Below are 19,883 nucleotides of genomic sequence, written 5' to 3' on the forward strand. Positions count from 1 at the left end.
TATTTTACCTGGGTTCTCCTACAGGAGTTGATGTATCTTAATACTTAAGGCAATGCAGCAAGCTCTGCTTTAGGTGTTAATAATGTCACCAGCTATTATAAGGGAAGCCTAGAGCTCTGCACTCAGCTGCTAACATAAATAAAATGAAAAGACATTTTAAAATATTTGGGAGAAAATGTAGCTATAACTTAAATCTACCCATATTTTCTGTTAGGGCCAAATTTTGAGCACGGTTTATGTGGTTGGAAAGCCTGTATAAGTCCCAGATAATTGGATGAACAGGCTCAATGCCAGAGTGACTGATCCTGGGAATGCTGGGATCCCAAGGGATCTATATCTGTCCTATGGGAGTGAGGTGCAGAGATACTTGGGCATGGAGAGTTCCTGCATGAGCCTTTCCTTCACCCTTTGCAACCTTGCTTAGGGGCTGGGTACAATCTCCATCTATGTGCTCCCAGACACAAGGACTAGGAAATTCAAGTGCAAACAATGGTGCTAGAAATCTCAAAGGGGATAGGGAAATGATGGAATGATGGCTTTGCACCATACCTATCAGATGTGGGCAGACACAGAGGGAGTACATGTTGCACATATTAAGTGGAATAGAAGTTGATGATACTTTATGCACTTGTCCAACCCTCCCAGACACATTATACCTGCTTTAGGCAGAATGCCTCTGAAAGGGCAGGTCTTCACTACGGGGGGGGAAAAGTCGATTTAAGATACGCAAATTCAGCTACGCGAATAGCGTAGCTGAATTCGACGTATCAGAGCCGACTTACCCCGCTGTGAGGACGGCGGCAAAATCGACCTCCGCAGCTCCCCGTCGACGGCACTTACTCCCATCTCCGCTGGTGGAGTAAGAGCGTCGATTCGGGGATCGATTGTCGCGTCCCGACGAGACGCGATAATTCGATCCCCGAGAGATCGATTTCTACCCACCAATTCAGGCGGGTAGTGTAGACCTAGCGAAAGCCGCTGACTGGATGTGTGCAAGTACACGCAGACCCTGGAAGCAGCAGTTTAAAGGCACAATGTCACCCACTGAAGTCAAAATAACTTGTACTGTACATTGTTTAATTGGTCAGGGCAGATCTCTGTGTACAGCTGACTGCTGCTGGGGTTTCCAGATCTCTGGAAAGTGAGGCGTTCATAGAAGAACTGGTTGTAGGGGAAAACTTTGGTTCTAGTGATCATGAGCTAATTCAGTTTAAACTAAATGGAAGGATAAACAAAAATAGATCTGCAACTAGGGTTCTTGATTTCAAAAGGGCAAACTAAAAAAATTAAGGGAATTAGTTATAGAAATGGACTGTACTGAAGAACTCAAGAGTCTGACTGTGGAGGAGGCTTGGAATTACTTTGTCAAAGTTGCAGAAATTATCTGACGCCTGCATCCCAAGGAAGGGGAAAAAATTTGTAGGGAAGAGTTGCAGACCAAGCTGGATGATCAAGCATCTCAGACAGGTTATTAAGAGAAAGCAGAAAGCCTACAAGGAATGGAAGATGGGGAGGATCAGCAAGGTAACCTACCTCTTGGAGGTCAAAAAGTGTAGGGATAAAGTGAGACCTGCCAAAAGCCAAGCAGAGTTGGACCTTGGGAATTAAAAAAAAAAAATAGGTAAAAGGTTCTATAGCCATATAAATAAGAAGAAAACAAGGAAAGAAGAAGTAGGACCCCTAAGTATTTGAGGATGGGGTGGAGATTAAAGATAATCTAGGCATAGCCCAACACCTAAACAAATACTTTGCCTCAGTTTTTAATAAGGGTAATGAAGAGATTAGGTGTAGTGGCAGGGTGGCTAATGGTAACAAGGATATGGAAGTAGAAGTTACCACAGCCGAGGTGGAAGTCAAATTCAAACAGCTTAATGGGACTAAATCAGGTGGCCTGGCTAATCTACATCCAAGAATATTAAAGGGACTGGCACATGAAATTTCAAGCCCAATAGCAAAGATTTGAATTAATCTGTAAACTCAGAGATTTGACTGGAAAATCCTATGACTGGAGAATTGCTAATATAGTTCCTATTTATAAGAAAGGGAAAAAAAGTGATCCAGGAAACTACAGGTCTGTTAGTTTGACCTCAATGGTATGCAAGGTCTTGGAACAAATTTTGAAAGAGAAAGTAATTAAGGACATTGAGGTAAATGGTAATTGGGATAAAATTACAAAAGATAGATTGTGCCAGACCAACCTGATCTCCTTTGAAAAGATAACTGACTTTTTAGATAATGGAATTACAGTACATCTAATCTATATGGATTTCAGTAAGGCTTTTGATATAGTTCCACATGGGAAGTTAGTAGTTAAATTGGAGAAAATGGGGATTACTATGAGATTTGAAAGGTGGATAAAGAGTTGGTTAAAGGCAAGACTACAACGGGTCATACTGAAAGATGAACTGTCAAGCTGGAGGGAGGTTACTAGTGGAGTCCCTCAGGGATCGGTTTTAGCATCAATCTTTGTGGATGACACAAAGTTGGGAGGTATTGCCAATATGGAGGAGGACCGGAATATCATACAAGAAGATCTGGACTATATTGAAAACTGGAGTAATAGAAATGGGATGAAATTTAATAGTCCAAAGTGCAAAGTCATGCACTTTGGGACTAACAACAAGAATTTTTGCTATAAGGTGGGGACATGTCAGTTGGAAGAGGAGAAAGACCTGAGTGTATTGGCTGATCTCAGGATGACTATGAGCTGCCAATGTGATGGGGCCGTGAAAAAGGTTAATGCAGTCTTAGGATGCATCAGGCAAGGTATTTCCAGTAGAGACAGAGAAATGTTAGTATCATTCATTTTACAAGGCACTGGTGAAACCTCATCTGGAATACAGCATGCAGTTCTGGTCTCCCATGTTTAAGAAAGATGAATTCGAACTGGAACAGGTGCAGAGAAGGGCTACTAGGATGATTCGAGGAATGGAAAACCTGTCTTATGAGAGGAGACTCAAAGAGCTTGGCTTGTATAGCCTAATCAAACCAAGGCTGAGGGGAGATATGATTGCTTTCTATAAATACATCAGAGGGATAAATACCGGGGAGGGAGAGAAGTTAAGTTAAATGCCAGTGTTGACAAATATCAGGGGGTAGCCATGTTAGTCTGTATCTACAAAAATAACAAGGAGTCTGGTGGCACCTTAAAGACTAACAGATTTATTTGGGCATAAGCTTTTGTGGGTAAAAAGACACTTCTTCAGATGCATCGAGTGAAAATTACAGAAGCAGGTTTTATATAATAACACATGAAGAGAAGGGAGTTACCTCACAAGTGGAGAACCAGTGCCGACAGGGCCAATTTGATCAAGGTGGATGTAGTCCACTCCCAATGGGCACTGGTTCTCCACTTGTGAGGTAACTCCCTTCTCTTCATGTGTCATTATATAATGCCTGCATCTGTAATTTTCACTCAATGTATCTGAAGAAGTGTTTTTAACCCACTTATGCCCAAATAAATCTGTTAGTCTTTAAGGTGCCACCAAACTCCTTGTTGTTAATGTTGACACAAGAACTAATGGCTCTAAACTGGCCATCAACAAGTTTAGGCTTGAAATTAGACTAAGGTTTCTAACCATCAGAGGAGTGAAGTTCTGGAACAGCCTTTAAAGGGGAGCAGTGGGGGCAAAAATCCTAACTGGCTTCAAGACTGAACTTGATAAATTTATGGAGGGGATGGTGTGATGAGACTGCCTACAATGGCATGTAGCTGATTTGCAACTGCTATCAGCAAATATATCCAGTGGTTGAAGATGGGACACTAGATGGGGAGAGCTCTGAGTTACTACAGAGAATTTTTTCCCAGGTGTCTAGCTGCTGGGTCTTGCCCACATGCTCAGGGTCTAACTGATTGCCATATTTGCAAATACGAAGAAATTTTCTCCCAGGTCAGATTGGCAGAGACCCTGGAGGTTTTTCACACTCCTCTGCAGCATGGGGCCCAGGTCACTTGCAGGTTTAAACTAGTGTAAATGGTGGATTCTCTGTAACTTGAAGTCTTTGAATCATTATTTGAGGACTTCAGTAACTCAGCTAGAGGTTAGGGGTCTATTACAGGAATGAGTGGGCAAGGTTCTGTGGCCTGCAATGTACAGGAGGTCAAACTAGATGATCATGATGGTTCCTGCTGACCTTAAAGTGTATGAGTCTAAATACATGCAGTGTTTAACCTACACCGTGGCCCATGCAACAATCTCTTTTTTATGTTATTTATTCACTGTTTTCCTGATGCCGCTGAAAACAGGCTTCCAATCCATTTCTTGAATGAGTATGATATAGGCATCACAGTAACTGTAAATAGCATTGTCGGATGTAGAAATCAGCAAACTTGCAGGCTCTAAATTATTTAGAGAATATATATCACCTGTAAATAAACATTTGTCCCTGTGTCAGATAGTCTCTTTGTGACAGAGATGTGCAAAATTTCCATATCAGAACAACTCAACCAATATTTATTATGCAGTTTTATAGTTAGGATTGCAGGATTTTGTGTCACAGCTTTCTGTGAAGGACAAGGAATGTCACAAAGTGGCCTTTGATCTGTGACATGCCTCAGTTGAAAAAACAAGTTCTAATGTGCCTTTTGCTTCGCAGAGGCTGGCCAGAAAAAGCTGCTGTTTTACCATGCACACATGTGTGCACACGTACACACAGGCACATGTTGTTTTTCATTTTGTATAATCTATTTCAATCTTGTGTTCTTTCATAAGTGGTATTCAGAGACCATTTAATAAAGTGAAGACTATTTTTAACTTCTATTGGCAGCTGGTAATAAATTATATTTTAATTACTTTTTAAATGAAGAATATTATCCATATTACAAAATCACTGATGAAAAAAGTACATGCAGATGAATATAATCCATTCACTAGTTTGTGGGACCTAAGGTCCGCCAGATAGGATCAAACCAATACAATGGACCACATGAATCTCTGGTCTCTATTGAAATCAAAGGAGTTATACCAGAGATGTATTAGGTCAGTGTCCGTGGGTGATGTCTCCTGAATTTGTATATTTGATTTAGCCGAAAGATGTGAAAAAGTGCATGTAAGCAAGAAAGCTCTCTGTTAGTCTACATATGAGTATTTGTGCTTGGAGTTCGTACCAGCAAGTACATGGAATACACGGTGTTCATGATGTGCGGTTCAGCACACATTAGTGCATAGATCCTGTGGTGATAGGCACACTAGAAATGCTTAAAAGTGACACATACTGGTTTAATGTAGCATTACATGAATAACTGGTACCAATGGCAAACATTAGTCAACTCATATGCCATTTGTATTATAAATGCCTATTTGATCCAGTGTGTTCTCTGGAAGACTGCATTTATTCCAGCAGAACTGTTGTTTTATTTGAAAGCTGTTGCTAGTTATTCCCTCAAATTATATATATATAGTTCTCTCATGTTTCTTCCACTACTTCCAGAGGCTTACTTTGGATGAATGCAAATTCTCTTCTTAGTAATAGGATCTTTAGGTTGCTGTGGCTGCCTTTCCCTTCTTGAATTTTCACAGCTGCTGTAGTGGGTCATGGTTCAAAGAAGGGAAAGGTGTTCTTCAGCTTGGAAATAGAGAGCTGAGCCCCAGTCACCAACAGGAGCCTCTCTCAAGAGGCCTGGAGATGCTTGTTGAAGTGGGGGGTTTTGGTTTTCTTTCTGTTGGCCAGGAAAATTGAGGTCCTTTGAGAGAAATTGGACCTCATTATTTCCTAGGACAGGATAACCTAGAAAAATTCCTTCTCAGTGCAACTCAGTCTGGCAGATCATAGAATTGTAGGACTGGAAGGGACCCCAAGAGGTCATCTAGTCCAGTCCCCTGCACTCAAAGCAGGACTAAGTATTATCTAGACCATCCCTGACAGGTGTTTATCTAACCTGCTCTTAAAAATCTCCAGTGATGGAGATTCCATAACATCCCTAGGCAAGTTATTCCAGTGCTTAACCACCCTGACAAGAAGTTTTTTCTAATGTCCAACCTAAACTGCCCTTGCAGCAATGTAAGCCCATTGCTTCTTGTCCTATCTTCAGAGGTTAAGGAGAACAATTTTTCTACCTCCTCCTTGTAACAATCTTTTATGTACTTGAAAACTGTTATGTCCCCTCTCAGTCTTCTCTTCTCCAGACTAAACAAACCCAGTTTTTTCAATCTCCCCTCATAGGCCATGTTTTCTAGACCTTTAATCATTTTTGTTGCTCGCCTCTGGACTTTCTCCAATTTGTCCAGTTTTTTCATGAAATGTGTCCAGTTCTGAGCACCACAATACTCCAGTTGAGGCCTAATCAGCGTGGAGTAGAGCGGAAGAATTACTTCTTGTGTCGTTCTTACAACACTTCTGCTAATACACCCCAGAATGATGATTTTTTTTTTGCAACGGTGTTAGATTGCTGACTCATATTTAGCTTGTGATCCAGTATGACCCCCAGATCCCTTTCTGCAGTACTCCTTCCTAGGTACTCATTTCCCATTTTATATGTGTGCAACTGATTGTTTCTTCCTAAGTGGAGTACTTTGCATTTGTCCTTATTGAATTTCATCCTATTTACTTCAGACCATTTCTCCAGTTTGTCCAGATCATTTTGAATTTTAATCTTATCCTCCAAACCACTTGGAACCCCTCCCATCTGCACACTTTATAAGTATGCTCTCTCTGTCATTGTCTAAATCATTGATGAAGATATTGAACAGAACTGGACCCAGAACTGATCCCTACAGGACTCCACTTGATATGCCCTTCCAGCTTGACTGTGAACCACTGTTAACTACTCTCTGGGAATGGTTTTCCAACCATTTATATACCCACCTTATAGTAGCTCCATCTAGGTTATAGTTCCCTAGTTTGTTTATGAGAAGGTCATGCGAGACATATCAAAAGCCTTTCTAAAGTCAAGATATACCACATCTATCACTTCTCCCCTCTCCACAAGGCTTGTTTTCCTGTCAAAGAAAGCTATTAGGTTGCTTTTACATGATTTGTTCTGGACAAATCCATGCTGACTGTTACTTATCACTTTATTTTCTAGTAGGTGTTTGCAAATTGATTGCTTAATTATTTGCTCCATTATCTTTCTGGGTACTGAAGTTAAGCTGACTGGTCTGTAATTCCCTGGGTTGTCCTTATTTCCCTTTTTATAGATGGGCACTCTATTTTCTCTTTTCCAGTCCTCTGGAATCTCTCCCATCTTCCAGGACTTTTCGAAGACAATCGCTAATGGCTCAGATATCTCCTCAGTCAGCTCCTTGAGTATTCTAGGATGTATTTCATCAGGCCCTCATGACTTGAAGATATCTAACTTATCTAAGTAATTTTTAACTTGTTCTTTCCCTATTTTAATATCTGATCTTACCTCATTTTAATTGGCATTCACTGTGTTTGACGTCCAATCACTACTAAACTTTTTCGTGAAAACAGAAACAAAAAAGTCATTTAACACTTCTGCCATTTCCACATTTTCTGTTATGTTTTCCCCCCCTCATTGAATAATGGGCCTTCTCTGTCCTTGGGCTTCCTCTTGCTTCTAATGTATTTGTAGAATCATGCAGATTCCTATGTCTTTCCTGCTATCACTATCAGACCATCAATCTTTTCCTTCCACAGACTTGCCTTGTGCTGCGGAAAGCGTCTCACTTAAAAAAAAAAAATACCTAGCAGGTAGTTGCATTTAGCAGGCATAGTGTTCAGCAGGATTATTGGGAAATGTACTTCCCCTCCTGCTGCTGCATAATTCTCAGACTCCCTTTCCTAGTTAAGGCTGATGTTCCTTGTTCTCCTTAATGAGTTGTTGGTTGTTGTTTTTTAAACAGGGTACTGGTATACTGAAGCCAGTTAGTGCATTGTCATAGCCGAGCCACAAAAAGGCAAATTACAAGCTAATTTGCTTTTTGTGGGCCTATTGAGGCAGTGCTGATTCCCACCCTACTGGGTTTTTCAAATCAAGCTTTGATAAGATACTCATCTACTTGGAGAGAGAGAGAGGTGAGCAGGTAACCAGATTTTCAGAATGGAATTAGTCAAACTGGAGAAGCAGAGGAAGAAACCGTAGAGAGTGGGGAAAATTCTTGATGGTGATTGGTCGTCATCATCCTGCCTATTGAAGGGGGTGAGAAGAGGAATCCAGCATCTGCACTATTGCAGACTTGAACCACAGAAAGTAAATTAGCCGGTCAGCGAGACTATAATGCCTTTATTGTAACTACAGGATTATGCCCTTTGTAAATAATTAATCTGAATTCTGTTGATTCAAAAACATGCTTATAAAGAGAAATGCAATCTTTAAAGGCCATGTCACCTGAAATAGACAACAGAAACATCTGAGGTCTCTTGTAGCTCTTTCCAACACTGTTCAATTGTTTTTGTTTTGAAGCTTAATTTTGAAACAGAATATGTTGATTGAGAGAGACTGTGAATGTAATGTCAGATATTCATGCTATTTAAGTTCCTGTATGTGCAGTAGCACTTCAATGATGCTAATCTCTGCTTACCTATTTAAAAGGGGATATCTGTGTCTAATAATTAGATACAAACAAAAAATCCTGGCAAAAGAGACGTTTGTGGGTCAGACATAATTCCATAAAAGTAGTTTAAGTTATTGTGACTGCATCTTAGAGCATATCTTATATGTTTGATTACTCATTGTTCTGAGACCTCTCCCTCCTGCCCCCACTAGAAGAAGGTAAATACTATAAATACAGAAAGATGATGCTGAAATAGCCTTATCAACTTATGATTCCCTGGTTTTGGTAAGTATATGTTAGACCATAAGGGTCCAACTCAGTTCTGCAATACCTCCATGCATATCCTCCAAATCCTTTCATGTGGCCGCAGAGTTGTCACCTTTGGGAAAGCATAGGGGTTAACCATCAAATCTTGCTCAGATTTTGGGGTATTTGCTGTGAGACAGAGACAACTGCATTGAGACACTGTGCATCTGCATCAGCTCATCAGCCCCCTTTTTCCAATAGAGTCATAGTGTCATGGAGTCCTGCATTCATGGTTGCCACAGGACTCCCCATGTGTGGAGGGGTTCTGTGTAGAAAGGAATACTTGTTTATCTTTTTTGTGAGTTGATACTCCACAGGGCTAGAGGAATTTTGGGAATGTCCTCTGATTCTCCCTCTTTCCATCCCTAGATCCTTGGATCAAAGCCCTACAGGGGTCTAGGGGTTGAGAAGAAACATGGTGCTGTGGACACAATAGATCCCAACACACATCTGGAAGGCAGGAAATCTATACACGGGGGATGTTTTATGCAGTGATTCTAAGGGGAAGATCCCTCCCAAGGTTCATTACAATGCTGATGGGTAATGTTTTTGTTTTGGTAGCACCTAGGAGCCCCTGTCATGGACCAGGACCCCATTGTGCTAGATGCTGTACAAATACAGAACAAAAAGACATTCCCTGCTCCAAAGAGCTTACAATCTAAGTAGTGTTAGCAAAGTTATGAAAATTTACCATGAACAGTCAATATGTAATTTTCAAACTTAAAGATCTGATTAAGTTACATACAACCCATGCAGATCCCTCCACCGACACTGACTTATTTTTAATATTTTCATGGTTGCAGCCTCTTTTGCTTCTTATTGGACTCTGTTCTTTCCATTAATGATGTGCAGCATAAAGAGGCTCTGTTGAAAAGAAAAAAAGCAAAGGAATCTACTCCCAACTAAAAACCAACTTGAATAAGATTTTATGTATGTTTAATTAAAAAAAAAAAAGTTTAGTCTCAGATTTGGCAGAGAACCATCTCAAATAATCTATTTTTTTATGTGTGATCTGGTGCTCAAAACCAATTTATAGCAAAAAATTATTTGAATCTACTACCTGGGCTGGCAACTTGCATCCTGAGTTTCAGCCTGATGTGATGTTTAAAGGAGCATGTGTATAGTATAACTCTAGCTGTAGCAAAAACTAAATTTCAGGTTGCAATTCAGGTTGCGTCTGAAGAAGCAAGGTTTTTTACCCATGAAAGCTTATGCCCAAATAAATCTCTTAGTCTTTAAGGTGCCACCGGACTCCTTGTTGTTTTTATTAAAACCCCTTGTTTTCACTTACGAATTTCCCAGACATTCTCCTTTTGGGAGGAAACTTTTCAGTGCTTTGTGTCAGCCGAAAGGTTAATTATAAGAATGTTTGAGCTCTCTTTAGTTATTTTTAAGTAAGCAAGTGGGGGGAGGGAGAGGGGGGAGGGAGGGGGATCTACTTTACTTATTTATTTTAAATATGAAGACTATTTTGTATTCAGTCCTACAAGTCCTTGGGCAAAACTCCCCAATGATGTCAACTGAGACTTTAGTCTGAGTAAAGATTGCAGGATAAGGCCATGCTTTTGCATACAAATGAATCAAATTAGTTAAGTTTGAGATTTTGAACTTTGTATGTAGCTAGTTTTCAATGTGCAGAATTGCTGAAGCGAAGTTTTTCCTGTAGCTGCAGATTGAAGTTTAAAACCCATAGAATTGAGACAACACAATTATATAATTCTGTTGTTCCAGGGCATGGGCTTTTGCATATCTAGTGGAGTACTACAGTTTACAGAGCTGTAGGGAAAAAAACAACTACACAACTCCATAGTGCTTCAGCTACATTTCATTTTCTACATCAATACAACATTAAAGTTGCAAATAATAAAATGAAGTCAGGAAATGCAAAAATTACAGTTCTCATGTTAAAATTAACTTGGCCACATTGAATATACAGTATTCACCATTTAAATCATTAAATTGTTGGTATTGGTATGACACGTACACCATGAATTATTTGCAAAGAGCAATTGTAAAGATTTTAATGGTGATCACAATACATTATTTTGGGTGACTTTGCTGTAAAATGTGTAGTGTAATATTTGTGTGTGCAATGTGGTTAATTCCGTCTGGTAGACCAATCTTAACTTCTACATTTTGACTTCATTTTAAATTTACAACCTTGATTGATATTTAATAATGGATGTAGTGCATGAGTGGGTTACTTGTGTGCAAGATAGCTTGTGGCTAAGTCAGCCCTGATTACAGGCTGAGCCCCACCTGAGGGGAATCAGGGGATTCCAATGTAAAAGGCAGAAGGCAATTGCAGCCAGAGGTGTGGGTGAGAGGGGAGCTGAGCCGAGCCCAGCCAGCAATAGGGTGACCAGATAGCAAGTGTGAAAAATCGGGACAGGGGGTGGAGTGTAATTGGAGCCCATATAAAAAGAAGCCCCAAATATCAGGACTGTCCCTATAAAATCGGGACATTTGGTCACCCTAGCCAGCCAGCTAGATAAAGTCTAGGAAACTAACTATCCTGTAGACACTGCAGGGAGTAGTCAGAAGGCTTCTACAGAGTCCTGAATCAGTAAAGGAAGGCACCACCTGAGAGAACCTGGGGAGAAGCACAAATTCCAGGCTGGGGATGCTAGGAGGCAGACTCTGCTCTGCTGACACCGGGACTGTGAGAGCTTGTGTTCCATTTTCAAAGACTTTGTGTTATTTTGGACTACAGAGTGAGAGAGACTGAACTAGGGTTGAGGCCTGGAGGGCTGCTGTGTACCAGAAGACTAAATAAATGGAACCCGTTGTGGGAATTGTTTTGAATTACCTTTAAATAGTGAGTTATTAAAGGGCCCCAATGAACGAGAATTAGAGGCAGGTGGTGGCCACTGTGCTACAGTGCCATGAATTTGTAACTTTACAGAAACTAAAATGTCTCTGCCCTGAAGAGTTTAGAATCTAAGTTGCTGTGTTAATAAAGTGTTTTATATGTATTAATAGTACACCTCTACCTCAATATAATGCTGTCCTCAGGAGCCAAAAAATCTTACTGTGTTATAGGTGAAACCGCGTTATATCAAACTTGCTTTGATCCACCGGAATGCACAGCCCTGTCCCCCCGGAGCACTGCTTTACCGTGTTATATCCAAATTTGTGTTATATTGGGTCACGTTATAGTGGGGTAGAGGTGTATTATGTAGGGCTAAAATATATTAGCCACAGAACAGATGCACTGGACAGAGAGGAAGGGATGCCAGGAACCTCTCTGTGACCACCTGCTGGACAAGGGCAGCAGCATAAATTCTGGTGAAAGGAGTAGTAATGAGGGGTGGGATCACACTGCCCACAAGGCTTTGGGAACTGTTAATCCCAGATAGTGCTATATCTCTGCCTCCTACTTCTGGGGAGGGGAAGTCAGCATTTGGACCTTCATAACAAGCATACAGCAGAACCTGCTAATAGTAAACTAGATATAGTGAAACTTCATTTATAGTGGCGAAGTAGAATGAAATATTTAAATTTTCACTAAATTGCAGTGTGAAAATAACAATTCCAATAACAGTGACCTTCATCTGATTGTTAAATTCTGTGAGTGGAAAAACAACTTTGCTCTCAGTAAAATTCACCCCTGCCCTTCAGCAGTCTGACATGAAACCTCTGCACCATTGAACCCTTAGAGTTTAGTACCAACTCTGTGAAATAGAAGGGTGAATTTTGCCCTCTAAGAGAATACCTTGCAAGTTTTGGCTATGGTGCCTTTGGTACTATTTTGCCTGGTGATATCAGTGCTTTATTCCATTTGAATAGAGCTGTGTGAGCTTTGCGTGTGTTTTTTATTTATTTATTTTTAATTTAAACCATTTTTCTAAATCAAGTCATTTGCCTGTAGATGAAGTCATTTGTCACTGCCTTTAGTTATGGAGCCCAGATAGTGTCTGCAGTCTCAGAGCCTCATTAAACAGACAGATCTTTATCAGTAATCAATATTTTCAATATTTGTTAATATTAAACTGTCATTAGTGACTAGTCATTTAAAATTAATTTGTGCCAAAGGACTTATTATGGACCTCATAATTGCAGTAGAAACAAAAGACAGTGAAGCCACTAGAAGATGTATTCTTAACCAGACCAATATATCAGTCAAAATGCATAGACTTGAGTTCTGATGTTGAACCTAACTAATAAGCAGTACTAATAGAGAAATTCCCAAATTGTAGAGAAGTCTTTATTAGAATGCAGCGGCTGTTTACTTTCATGACAGTGGGATCCAGCCAGCATGGTCAGAACACAGTGGTAATGGGTCAGTAAGTTTGCTTCTGCTGCAAAACATAGATCTTTTTCTATCCTCTCCAATAGGTGTGTATTAAAGAGCAGCTTTATTTTGAAAATAATTGGAGTTACTTTCCAGTTTTTCTTCTTTATAACATACTGCACCCTCATTATTAATCAGCTTTAACCCCTGGTGCCTAGCCATGTGATCTTCAGTTCTCGTCTTCTTTCATATGGTGTAAAAACCGAGCAATTTGTGAGATGTTCAAATCTAGGTTGGTGGTCCAGTTGATTGCCTCAGGTGACATGAAGTGAATGGCAGAGATATCACCAGCATATGATCACTGAGGACATTGGTTGACAAGGCATTCCATAGTTTGAAGTTTGTTTTTGCAGTCACAAATAGGATTGTGGCTTATAGAGGATGTAGGTACATCTGCCATCTGATGTGGTTACAGTTCAGAATGGACCCTAAATTCCATGAGAGTGAACAGCTGCTGGGATCTTTGGTTGGGTCCTTGATGAATTCCATGTTTGGGTCATTGTGTTTGACATCCACCTTGCTTGCCACTGATCCTTGGAGGAAATCCCAAGTCTTTGAGATCTTGCACTGCAATTTAAAAAGAATTTGAGTTGGAATCTCGGTATGTTACTTAGGTCTTCATGTACTGGAAGATCTTTATTCCCTCTAATATGATGGGACTCCCAAAGGATTCTCATATTGCAATGAACTTGGGGTGAGTGAATGTGTGGTCTTCAGATAACAGAGAGAGAAGGAGACAAGCTCAAAATTTTCCTGCTATGAGAAGAAAACTAGAACAGCCTGATAATCTCCTGGAGATGGCTGGCATAAAACATCAGTTGACCTGATAATTTTCTGTCTCTGCTTTCAGTGAGAGATGTATTTTAAAATCTGATGTGCTTTTTACTTAGGGGCATAGATTAGAGCAGAAGAGTGCAACCAATTAATTGTATCTTTCTGTTCACTCTAATGCATTTATAATGCAGCTATTGCTGTGGTATCTTGATACTATATAGACAATTTGAAATCAACAATTACAGAAGATTTAAAAAAAAAATAGATTTCCAAGCAACTTGCTAACTTCCCTCCCCCACTTTTAATCATCTCTCAGAATGTATTCTACAGATAGGAGGCACTAGGTTGCCTTCTTCTGGTCCCTTTTGTTTCCCTTGTACAGGAACTCAGTTGGTTTGCCTGCTTAAATATCACTGGATTTCTTTATTAATCCTCCTTAAAGCAAAACACAGTCAATGATAGGTAATGAGCTAGCTCTGCTATGTAAGATGATCTAACTCCTTCCTCTGGTTTCTCCCCTTCTGCTCCCCTTTGTGAGTATGCCTTTCTGAAAAGCAGCAGCACCTGTTCAGAGGTGAAGGGAACTGCTTTCTCTCAAAAGTAGCTGGTGTTCTCACAACTTGAATCATTTATTTATGTGCTGTGAAGGAGTAATTATAATTGGTTCAAATTTACACTGCTACAGGACATTCCAGCCAGGGCTGGCTCCAGGCACCAGCTTCTCAAGCAGGTGCTTGGGGCGGCAGGTCCAGGTATTTGGCGGCAATTCGGCGGACAGTCCCTCACTCCACCTGGGAGCGAAGGACCTCCCGCCGAATTGCTGCCGCAGATCGCGATCGCGGCTTTTTTTTTTTTTTTTTTTGGCTGGTTGGGGCGGCCAAAACCCTGGAGTCGGCCCTGATTCCAGCTTCCTAACGTAATTACCAATATCCCAAAACATGGGCTACTGTCTAGTTCACAAATAAAAACATCTAGGCTTTCCTTTTGGGCACATGCATATGTGTAGTTCACAGCCAGAACTTGGCTCATTGTTTACATATCACAGAAGGGTGTGCCTAAACAAAAGCTCATGTGCCATTTCACCTTACAGTGAGGTCATCTTGCTAAAGATTTGGGGCATCAGGATTTTAATGATAGCAGACAGATGTTATAAACATAGCAATTTGGGTCTGAATATGTGAATACGAGTTTGTATTATTTCAATACAGGATCAAGGAGAAGTGTCTGAAAACTCTTAGTAAAACACAAATGTCTTCAATAAGGGTAAAGAATGCTTAAAAATTTATTGGCTGAGATAATTTCTTTTAATGAAAACATTTTTTTTTTATTTTTGTTTGTTTAAATGTGACAGTCTCTCTTTAAAATACAAGCAGCAGAAATAATGTTTAAAAGACTCCAGTTCATGACACCAATGCAACGTACTCTCAGGAATGAATTCACAAAAGGAATTTTAAAGCTATGTTTTTATTTTTGGTTTCTATCTTCACATTTTCTCTTTTCCTGGGTTTTTGTTAAGCTCCTGGGAGTTTTTTTTCTTTTTCTTTTTAAATTAGCTATGATGTCAGTCCACTGTGCTGTGAAAAAGAATAGAAGTCCCCATCACCCCTATGCACACATGTCAGGTCAAGCTGTCTCTCTTTTTGTGTGTGCATGTACCTCATTTTGGGTCATTTTACACATTCATATCTATGACATTAATCTATTTAGTCTTGAAGGAGTACATTTATGATCCTTGTGAACTTTCAAACTACTGAACTTGGCTAAATGAGTCGGAGAAGAGGGGAAAGGTGGACATTTTCTTTTAACATTGAGTGCCTGGTGATTGTATTGACTGAAGGTTGTAAACAACTCCATGTCCATGGATTTTCATGTGAGAGTATTTCAAGGCGATTGACACTGCAGAATAATATTCCCATAAAATGAAGAAGTTGAACTGAAGGGAAGAGCTTTTGTTAACTGTATATTACCCTATGCTTACTCAATCTGAAATCTTTATTTTACTGAAGCTTAAGCTCTTTCAAAGTAATGTTTGTTAATATAGCTTAATATATTTCTCTTTGTTTTTCATTCCTAGGTTCCAACTATGGGAGTCCCCGTCCAGCTCATGCCAACATGAATGCCAATGCAGCGGCAGGGCTTGCCCCAGAGCATATCCCTACTCCAGGGGCAGCTCTGTCCTGGCAGGCTGCTATCGATGCTGCCAGGCAGGCCAAATTGATGGGTAGTGCTGGCAATGCAACAATATCCACAGCTAGCTCCACGCAGAGGAAACGACAGCAGTATGGGAAACAGAAAAAACAGGGTACAACCACAGCTACACGTCCTCCCCGGGCATTGCTGTGTTTAACGCTGAAAAATCCCATCCGGAGGGCATGCATCAGCATCGTCGAATGGAAATATCCTTTTTGATGTAGTCACATAGAAACCAGCAAGTTGTTACTGTGCATTAGGCACGGTGCATAAATATGAATAAATAAAGACATTAGGCTGATGGGCACCTCTGGGAATCTAAAGTGGATGAGAAGTCTCTGATGTGTTCATTGAGAGCAGTTGTGCTCAAAAAGTTTAGGCAACTGTACTAGGCTAGAGTCTTGACTGTACTGCAGCATATCAGAAGCCAGCATGATGGAGATAGTGTCAAATTTTGCCCTTACAAAAGCATTTACAACTTATGCTAAAATCAGTTGGAGCTGTGCAAGGATCTCTGAGGGCAGAATTGGACCCATATTATATGAAATGATAGCAATGGATCACATTCTTTTTTTAGTTACACAGTAGGGGAAGCACGAGTAACTTAGGGTATGTCTACACTGCAGTTAAAAACCTGCAGCAGGCCCAAACCAGCTGACTTTGTCTCTGGGCTCGAGCTGCAGGGCCATTTAATTGCAGTGTTTTGGTCTTGCTGCAGCCTGAGCTCTGGGATCCTCCCACTTCACAGGTCCTAGAGCCCAGGCTCCAGCCCAAGCCTAAAAGTCTACACAGCAATGAAACAGCCCCGCATCATGAGCCCTGTGAGCCAGAGTCCGCGGGTCAGCCATGGGTTTTTAGTTGCAGTGAAGACATACCCTTAGAGAATTTGATGGTATGTGATTCAAAATTCAAGAGCGGTGTAAGTCGTGGTGTCACACTAAATAGTACAGTATGCATTCTGGAAAGAAAAGGGGGTGGCACTGGCATTGAAGAGTGAAACCTGATAAAGTCTGTGATTGGGCCAAATCCTGTTCACCTTATTCATGGGAGTAATTCCATTGAAATCACAAGGACTATTTGCATGAGTAAAGTGAGCAAGATTTTGCCTGTTCACTGGAACTGGGCGAGAGAGAGAGAGACTAGATCAGAGGTGGGCAAACTACCACCCACGGGCCACATCCGGCCTCCGGGACTGTCCTGCCTGGCCCCCGAGCTCTTGGCTTGGAGGCTAGCCCCTGGCCCCTCTCCTGCTGTTCTCCCTCCCCCGCAGCCTCAGCTCGTTTGCTCTGCTGCCGGCACAATGCTCTGGGCAGCGGGGCTGTCAGATCCTGGGGCAGCGCAGCTGCAGAGCCCGGCCCGACCTGTTGCTCTGTGCTGCGTGGTGGCAGCGTGGCCCGGCTGCAGCTGGGCGGTGTGGCTGTAGCGCCGCCAACCACCAGTGCTCCAGGCAGCGCGGTAAGGGGGCAAGGAGTAGGGGGGGGTTGGATAGAGGGCTGGGGAGATAGTGGTGGTGGTCATGGGGTGAGGGTGTGGATGATGGTCGGGGGGTGGAACAGGGGGTTGAATGGGGGCAGGGGTCCTGGGGGGGCTGTCAGGAATGAGAGGAGGGGTTGGATGGGGCAGCAGGAGTCCGGGGGCAGTCAGGGGACAGGGAGTGGGTGTGTGTAGATGGGGTCCCTGAGGGGCCGTCAGGGAACGGGTGGGGGTTGGATGGGGCAGGAGTCCCGGGGGGGGCAGATAGGAGGTGGGGGCCGGGCCACGACCCCCTCCCCTAAGTGGCCCTCCATACAATTTATGAAACCCGATGTGTCCCTCAGGCCGAAAAGTTTGCCCGCCCCGGACTAGGGGATGAGTCTGTGACTTATAGTATAAAAAATCCAGTAAAAGTTAGAGAGTGGGTGTCTGGATCTAGCATTATGAGCAAGGGGCAGACAGTCAGATAATATCTATTACCAGTGTGACAGAGCACTAGAATTCAAGGGCCCAGTCCTGCTCCCCTTAAAGTCAATGAGAGAGTGGCCATTTATTTCAACAGAAGGAGCAGAACCTAATTTATAATATAGCTTTATTTTGTATAGTGTGTGTCAAACTGTATCCCAAATCCCCTTGGAGTGAAATACACATTAAAATACAAAGAAAAACTTTCAAAACAACATAAATCAAAACTAATCAGAAATGATGATTGTTAGTAAATCACTAGCTAGGCAGGGATCTTCAATAAATCCAAGGGACAGGACAAGAGGGCAAGGGTGGGGGAGGAGGGGAAACAGGGCTGGGATCAGCCTTTCTGATGAAGACAGTTTGGAACTCAACAGCATGTAGGATAACGGAAACTGACTTATGGTTTTTAAGATTTGATGTGTTAATTTAGATGTTGCTCCCAATGAGGTTTGGAGGGCCAAATGTAAAGATGGGGAAGAACCCAACACTATAAGCCTGTTTAGATCTTGCTGAAACAAAACCTTCTTTTTCAGATGGAGAACGTGTTAAAAATGGTCCTGTCAATAGGGGTTCATAGATGTCCTTAAGTATCTACTAGTCTATTCCTTCCTTTTTGGGATGCTAGTTCTTAATCCCTTTGATTGGTTTTGATACTTGTTATCCCTTCTGACCCAACACTAATGATTTTAGCATAAAATGATGGATGGATGACTTAGGGGTCTAAACTGAATATTGGTTTACTTACTGGCACCTCAGTAACTACACGTCTTTAGGTAGACAGCATGAATTGAAGTTTGATAAATGAATAAGATCAGTGTTGGATGAAGGGACTTGTGTTGTAAAACAGGATGGAGCACTGATGAGTTTTGAAGAGGATCAAGCAATGCAATCAAATCAATTTGCTCAATTTTTGTTTTATTTTTTTTAAAGCTAGTAAATAGAAGATTTTTTTCTATCAAAAACTGTCTAGTGTTTACAACCACAAAATATTTCAATATCATCAAAGGGTTATGATGAGATTTCATCTTATTCTGCACTCTGACTATTCCCAATTATTTAAAATTATTTAGAAGGGCTGGGCTTAATGTTCTGAACACTGAAAGCCAAAGCGCACAGGATGTTAAATAAATATCAGATGTCATTAATGGCCTTTTTATTTTACTATGCTGTGATTTGCAGCTTCCCACAAAAGAAAAAGTCCAAACCTGCAAAGCCTTCCTTCTGAGATGTGTCTGGTCACATATATACAAGGGCTCCCATTGTAATAGATATAGTAACAGTTATTAAAGGGGTGCTATCAAGGTTGTTAGGATTAAAACTTGGCCTGTGAGTACCTGGAAAGTTGTATTCTATTGTATCTTAAGGTTCCCAACCGTGCACTTTTTATATATCTGTGGTAAAATCCTGACCCTATAGAAATTCAGTGGGCGTGCTCCCAGTCAGTGATGCTCCCAGTATCTTCAGAATAGCCAGGATTTTACACCAATCCTTGCTCTAGTGCCACATTTAGACACTGTCAATTTACATGTGGCTCAAAAATTAAATTTTGAAATATTACGTTTTATAAAAGCTTAATACCAATGTAAATGTTCCACAATTGAAAAAAGAAATTCCAGTGAAAAGGTTTTTAGACAAAGTAAACCTTCATCTACAGTGCTTGAAACCCAAACACTACAGCATTAAGATCACGCAAATAAAAACTGGCTATAAATAAAAGTTAAACCAACTTTGGTCTTGATTCTTCAAAGGCTTGGGCATGTATTTAACTTTAAACACTGGGAATCATATCCATGTCTTTGCAGAACTGGGATCATAATTGATTGTCCAAAGAGAGAGGGTGGGGCTGGGGATGAGGAGTTTGGAGTGTAGGAAGGTGCTCTGGGCTGGGACCGAGGGGTTCGGAGGGTGGGAGGGGGATCAGG

The 19,883-nt window shown here is 41.2% G+C and overlaps 1 protein-coding gene across 17 annotated transcripts in view; it reads left to right on the forward strand.

Moving 5' to 3' along the window:
• CACNA1C (calcium voltage-gated channel subunit alpha1 C) overlaps positions 1 to 19,883 on the forward strand; it is a 724,164-nt gene that overhangs the window by 104,350 nt on the left and 599,931 nt on the right. For all 17 annotated transcript variants that reach the window (XM_034781034.1, XM_034780951.1, XM_034780978.1 and 14 more), the window contains exon 2: positions 15,905 to 16,226. In XM_034781034.1, the coding sequence (XP_034636925.1) occupies positions 15,905 to 16,226 (322 nt within the window). The remainder of the gene's footprint in view (positions 1 to 15,904; positions 16,227 to 19,883) is intronic.

The sequence above is a fragment of the Trachemys scripta genome, chromosome 1 (assembly GCF_013100865.1).
Source record: "Trachemys scripta elegans isolate TJP31775 chromosome 1, CAS_Tse_1.0, whole genome shotgun sequence".
Lineage (NCBI taxonomy): Eukaryota > Metazoa > Chordata > Testudines > Emydidae > Trachemys > Trachemys scripta.